We start from the raw sequence: 7,310 nt of genomic DNA on the forward strand, positions 1-7,310 counted from the left end.
CTAATGTGTGTTTGTGTCTCTATATATGTGTGTTTGTGTCTCTATTGTGTTAAATCAAATCTCAACTGCTTCAGATTCATCAGAAAGTATCTGCCATTCAGCACAGCTCAGCTCTACATGCACGCCATGATATTCTCACACCTATCATACTGCATCACTACCTGGTCACAAGCCTCACAATCAACTATACAACCCATCATATCACTGTATAACCAGATATTAAAAAAGCAATGAGGTGGCACATCTCAGAAAAACACAATGTGTTCAGCTTTGAAAGCTTCATAAGATATTCCAACTTGGTCGGCCGCAGTGATGCGGAAAAAATATTGAGGGGCCATTTACAAAGACATTTATTTGTATATCTAAAATAACATCAAACTATATTAAAATGCATGACCTAATGACCTTTGAATGTCAACATGCCGATCACTACACATCATAGAGACAGACAGGTTTAGCCACAGCTAGCTAGCTAATGCTCCCTCGGAGACACAATGGACCGCTTTTTGAACGCTGTGCCAGTAAAAGCTCCAACGTGTGGGGTGAGAAAATATGACCCTCAAAACACTACATTTGTATTCATAATGGCAGGCAGTGATGGCCGTGGGTAAGCAGAATATTTGTTTCATATTTATCAATACAGCTGACGGTGGCATAACACATATTTACTGTCTACTTGATTTTTTTTCCTCTTCCTTTTTGTGATTTTGTTTTTGCCATTTATTTGGGAAGGTGGTCAGATGAGTTACAAAGGGCTGAGAACCTCATGCCTACAGTGTTCCACAGACCAGTGGAGCCAGACCTAAATAGTCCTTTTAAATAAAGTATTTCAAAGTAATTAATGGAATTTATATGCACTATTATTCAAGCCAATGGATAATAGAAGGCCTAAAAATATGTCGTTTGGGAAAAAACATAATAGTTGACAAGGGAAAAAAAACCTGCTGTAGAGCCTCCGTGCTATTTGGTTTTGTCAAGCTGTCCTCGTCAGTCTGAGACCAGAAGACAACTCATGTTTAGAAGGATTCACTTTCACTCACGTCACCTAAAAAGAGACAGAACCTGTCTGAAGTTATATAGGTATATATGCTAAACAGCATTACTAGCATCTCAAAATCTATTTTGTTCTTCTATGCTGGAGTAGAATTCACAGAATGAATGTTAAACTGACAAATCTGCTACATTTGAATCCACGTCATAATTATCTGGGCAGCTCTGCAAATCAAAGATCCACAAAAAGGCCAAGTAAATGCAGTGTTCAATACATATTAGTAGTAGTAGTAGTAGTAGTAGTAGTAGTAGTAGTAGTAGTAGTAGGAGGAGGAGTATAATAGTAGCAGCATGACAATGTCAGGGTGGACATAGATGATAATACTTCCCTGGTAATAAAACTTTTGCTCTATTGATTTGCTGGTCTTAAATATATATAATTACAGTACAATGTAAAATATCTGTTTAATATTGCAAAGACAAATGATACACGTCATGTATAAAGTAGACAAACATTTTCAGACTAAAGCAATACATGATGTGTGTGTGTGTGTGTGTGTGTGTGTGTGTGTGTGTGTGTGTGTGTGCGTGTGTGTGTGTGTGCGCACTTATGAAAGTAAAGTCCAAACCTTTGTCCTTGACTTTGCTTCCTCATGACTAATATGTTTCCTACAGTTGAGTCTGTAAACTGAGGCTGCTTTTTCCTCATGTGTCTTTCTGTATTTATTGCAGCTTTAAAAATTCCTTTTCATTTTTAGATTGGTCTGAGTGAGGTTTACATATATTTGGAAAGTGATGGGTTTTGATTCCCAGTTTAAATTTTACTGTAAAACCCCATCCCTATATGGGTAACCTGCCCTTTTTCTATTGGACGACGGATCATCAGGATCATCAGGATTCTCTCTCTCTCTCTCTCTCTCTCTCTCCTGCTGTGTCTCTGTGCTTTTGACTCTTTGGGCGCTCGATATCAGGCAGACGGTTTAACTGGCCCTGATCCACCTTAAGAGTTCAGCTGCTGTACAAACACTTTGGTTCGGGACCTGTGGATCAAAAGAGGGGCCAGACCCTACGTCTGGATTCCAGAGATGCTGAATCCAGTGCTTTTGGAAATCACCGACTAGTAGAGAACTTTCAGAGAGACTTGAAGAAGCAGCGCATCAGCGGAAAAGAAAAGTGGAGAGGAGAGGGACGAGGACGCCGAGGGGAGGGGGGTTCTGTGTTCAAAACTTCATTAAAACATCAGCAACAAAGTGTAGCTCCGCTACATCTTTTTCTTTAAAAGGTTACCTCTCCAGCCAGCAAAATTCCACCCAAAAGCAGACAACAGGATCGGCCTGCGCTCACGCGGCTGGTCGGCAGGAAGCGGCTAGTGGCAGCAGGGGTCCTGGGGGTCGTAATGGTTCTGGTTCTGGTCATCCTCATCCCGGTACTGGTCAACTCAGCGGGCTCGGCGGCGCACTACGAGATGCTCGGTACCTGTAGGATGGTGTGCGACCCGTACGGCACCAAATCTCCGACTAGCCCCGTCACGGCGGACACGGTCCGAGACAACAGCCTCGCGCAGTCTTTACCCACTTTTATCCAAGGTCCGAAAGGGGAACCGGGTCGTCCGGGTAAGGCGGGTCCGAGGGGACCTCCTGGTGAGCCGGGACCGCCCGGCCTGGCGGGGTCACCGGGAGAGAGGGGCAGACCTGGTTCACCAGGACCTCCGGGACTCAGCGCAGCTGCCGGTGCAATAAGCGCGGCCACCTACAGCACCGTGCCCAAGATTGCTTTTTACGCAGGGCTGAAAAAGCAACACGAGGGCTACGAGGTGCTCAAGTTCGACGACGTGGTGACCAATCTGGGGAATCACTACGATCCGAACACCGGGAAGTTCACGTGTTCCATCCCCGGGATTTATTTCTTCACTTATCACGTCCTGATGCGCGGAGGGGACGGAACGAGCATGTGGGCGGATCTCTGCAAAAACAACCAGGTAACAAACTGCAAACATCCACTATAGTCTGAAGGGCTCCACGTGCGTTTCACCCCACTGTTGTTGTTTATTTTGTACTTTTTACTCACGAGTTTAGGGAGTTCACGCTCCATTTCATTCACCTATAGTCTGCACATCCCACATGCAGCCTGTTCAGGGAACTATTGACTGTAGTTCAGCCATATAACGTCAGCCGTTATTATTAAAGGTGTGTGTGAGGGGGGGGGGGGGGGGGGGGCAGGGTCATGCAAAGCATGGTCACCATAGGTTGGTGGGCTTAGTGGGACAGAGAAGATGGGTAATTAGTCTTCACGGAGACGGAGAGAAGAGGTCCCTTGAACTCTCTGTAAGCCTGAGGACTGAATAAGTCCGGACAGCGGTGCTGCAGGAGCCTCTGGCTATTTTCATATTTCATTCAATCAGAACAAGAGCAGCAATTAATCTGTGACCTCAGAATTTCTCCATCTTTAACAACAAATCACAGTGGAAATATTGTCAGGTAATAGAAATATCACAATGGAAACATCCAGTTAGTCCTGCATTACTATTATTAGTACAGAGCTCTTCATAAAGAAGTGTACATAAGTATGTACAAGAGTTGGAATAATAATGTCTCCTTAGTGTGGATATATATACATATTAAATATAATTGTATTATTATAATTTATAATTACTTGTAAATTAAACAAGGGAAGATGTGTGGTACACTTTTGAAATATCTCTACACAATGTCTGGAAAGTGTACAACCACACAGTTCAGCAAAGCCATCCAATATAAAGTAGAACCATTTATTATCAAATACAGTCAAATAAATGATAAAAGTAAGCCTGAGGATGGACAGAGGCCCTTTGCTGCCTCCTGTCTCCTCATCACAGTGTTCTGCTCTCTGTAGTGATCAGGCTGTCAGCAGCAGATCTAATCCGCGGGGCAAACCAGTGTTGCAGCGTCGCTCTACCAAGCAGACGCCTCCTGCCTGTCAGCCTGCTCCTGTAACGCCGCTGCAGACGCACCGAACACTGCCAACATGTCGGGATTAAACCAGCAGAGCGCACACCGTGACAAATCAGATGCTGCTGAAAGACATGTTTCAATTAGGACTACTGCTACTGAGACCTTTCCAACACGGTCAGAGGACAAACATAATGAACGCGTAATGAAAGAGTCCATCGCCTTGATTTATGATCTATATTGAAATCACTTGATTTAATTGAAAGAAATTGTTTTTCAATCTTACAAGTATTTTTTTTAAGGTCGAACTATTAAATTGTCTTCTTACAATCATTTTCTAAATTAATTCTACCCATTATAGTGTAGTGATCAACTGCGTTCAGTGCTTATTCAAGATACATTCCATTCATATAAATCATTCACGTAAAGAAAAGTAATTCACTTGTTTTTAAGGAAAGTACATCATAAATATACTCCCTTTTTTAAATAACATCTGGAGACATCTGCCTGTCAATTCACTGGCGTCTCCAACAGAGACCGAAATGTTATTTTATTTAAGGCTATTCTCTGATGGTGTAATAGTTTCCATGCAAGTATAGTAATAATTATATTCAACAATAATAATATAAAAGCTACTGCTATCAGATCAGATTTATTCTGATAAGTCATTATTTAGTAACATATAATTATTGGCATTATTTGGCATCTGGATTGAAAACCAAATTCACCAGGAAAGCAGCGGCTGCCAGAAGAACATTCTGCAGATAGTCAATCTTAGTCTTTGTCCCGTCCTCTGTGTGCATGCTCCATCAACCTCCACCTAAACTGCTGCATGTCATCTCATGCTCCTGGTCAACCACTGCACTCTTTTAAACCAACAAATAAAGACAAATTAAATTCAAATGAAACACGTCCTCATTGATGTCTGTAGAATAAAATAATATGCCAATCAAATAAATTCTAAAAATATAAATCTGACAGAGGCAAATCTGCAGCATAGTGAGTACTTGCTAATTGCACATTAGGCTCATAAAAACACATTGTATGCAGGACTTGTAATGGACTGTTTTTTACATACTGCTACTGTAAGTGATCTGAATACTTCTTCCACCACCACATTGCAAGAAAAAAACCTGTTAAAAAAACCCTTACCCAAGATGATAATTAAGTAACAGGAACTTGCAAGCTTATAAAATAGAGGGGTGAATGGTGAATAACGCCAAGGGCCCCACCAGCTGGAGGGGTGCCAAAGAGAAGGAAGAAATCTTGCTCAACACCAAACAAAAAGGACTTTCATATTTTATGACCATAAATAATCACATAATCATGTGATCACACGCTGTGTAAGAGTCATGGTTAACCAGGTGATTGGTGCTCCATTCTAGCCTCGCAGGGGGCTGAGCCGATCCCAGCTGACATTATGCGAGAGGTCAGGGGACCGGCCGCTCTTCTCATTTCTACATTTGGTGCCTCCTTGTCCTCCCTCTCTCTTGCCTCTCCTGCACGCATCTCAGGTGGGAGGGACTGAGAAGTGAGGAGCGAAATCAAGGAAAGTAATCGAGGATTTACACATTTTTTCTTTTTAGACTCACCAATTCACGTGATCTGCATATCTGGGAGAAAACCCACACTGACAGGGAGAGCACGCAAACAGCAGGTGTGTTTGGACCCAGCACACTCTCGCTTCTTGCTGTGAGGTGACAGTGCTATCCACCGCACCTGCAAACATCATAATGTGAACCACACAGGGACAAGACTGGGATCAACTTGTCCTTTAACAAAAGACAGCCTGCAACGACAGATCGTGATCTACAACCTGGAAATAAAGTAGTAGGGGACTCAACAGTACCTACTCAATTTTGATGAGTAGGTATTGCCTATAAATCCAGATGTTTGCTCCTAACTTGACATGCTCTGTGTTGAGAGTGAGTGAGCCGCTGAGCCACAAAATATGTGAACACAGTGGTCAGTTTCAGGTCTTTGTAAGACAGCGCGCAGCGCGGCGGTTCTTTGTGTCTATTTCAGTGACATTCAGTCAGGTGAAACACGTCTCTAAACTGTATGTTGAAAACTTCAGGATGTATTTTTTCAATGCTGAGGTTAATGTACAGACAGATCCACTCTGACATCCTCTCATCATCTCAACACCTGCATGACAGATGCATCAAAGGCACTGCTGCACTGATGATCAGTAACCTGGACAATAATGTCATACAGGTTATGAATAGGCAGGTTTGAGAGTAGAGTAGAGTGGTGTTGAATTTAAAATGATAAAATATTATCAAATTAATTTGATGCAAAAATCAATCCCTGTATCTGATCTTGTCCATGACACAGAAATGCCAGACATGGCCCTGTGAACAACGCTAAATACTTTCCTGTTTCCCGGTGTTGCTGAAATCACACTGCAAGAAAACTGGGTCTCAGTTTCTGGCAGTTTTACAAGCCTGAGAAGCTCGGCAGTACAATCCCATGTCTTCTATATATCTTTAGGTTTTATATCTGTGAATGCACATGAATATCATTTTACAATTCATTTATATATGGATATGACCATTGACACATGCAGCGTTATTGCTTGTCGCAGTTTTAATAAAAAATAATGAATAAACATCAAAAATATGTAGCGATTATTAATAACTCAATTATAAATCGTAAACTCATAAATTAGTATAAAAAGAATAATGGAACTCAGCTTCCACCATAAGACACTTTAACTAGATTTCATTTAGGATGCTACACAATCTTGAAAATCAGGGAAAACTACTAAAAGATCAAACAAACAAAATGAATGGAATGAATAAAGAATATGACGAAGAGTACAATGAATAACGATAAACCACATGTAAAGGAAAAAGGATTGAATGTGATCAGCGTCATCGTTTGACATTAAATGTTGAATAAAAGATGAATGCACCATTCATCGGTTGAGAGTTTGAGGAGCACCAGGGACGACTGAGAAGCCATTTCATATTAGATCTAATGTAAGGGAGATCCTCCTTTAGGCCTGAAGCTTATTGATCTCTTTTATTCATTTTTCTATCTAAGACTATTTTATTATCTGACTTCAATTTATTTGGCCTAGAAACATCAAATGCATTCACATCTGAAATTGTATTCTTTTCACCTGACGTTCTGATGGGCAGATTGGAGGTTAAGCTGCATGAAGTGGCCGCACTTTCTCCTGCGGCATCTCGGATCTTGTTGGATGATAGTAGATTGTTAGAATCACATTCTTCCAGCTCTCTCTCAGGGGCAGTTGGTTCGGCTTTCTCTGGTATCTTCGGACCTGGTCATCGTCTTCATGGAGGTTTGACTTGAACCGTTTTTCTTCATCTCCATCCCTTTTCTCTCTCAGCGGGATGCTGAATCATCCTATCACCCCCCCCCAAA

The 7,310-nt window shown here is 41.8% G+C and overlaps 1 protein-coding gene across 1 annotated transcript in view; it reads left to right on the forward strand.

Annotated features, from left to right (window-relative positions):
* The first annotated feature begins 2,017 nt into the window (after positions 1-2,017).
* The window catches only part of c1ql3a (complement component 1, q subcomponent-like 3a), a 12,831-nt gene continuing 7,538 nt past the window's right edge, over positions 2,018-7,310 (forward strand). Inside the window, exon 1 of the mRNA XM_031875977.1 lies at positions 2,018-2,968. Coding sequence (XP_031731837.1) covers positions 2,387-2,968 — 582 coding nt within the window. The 5' untranslated portion in view covers positions 2,018-2,386. The remainder of the gene's footprint in view (positions 2,969-7,310) is intronic.

This window comes from Anarrhichthys ocellatus, unplaced genomic scaffold (assembly GCF_004355925.1).
Source record: "Anarrhichthys ocellatus isolate YVR2014 unplaced genomic scaffold, GSC_Weel_1.0 scaffold101, whole genome shotgun sequence".
NCBI classification, from domain to species: Eukaryota; Metazoa; Chordata; class Actinopteri; order Perciformes; family Anarhichadidae; genus Anarrhichthys; species Anarrhichthys ocellatus.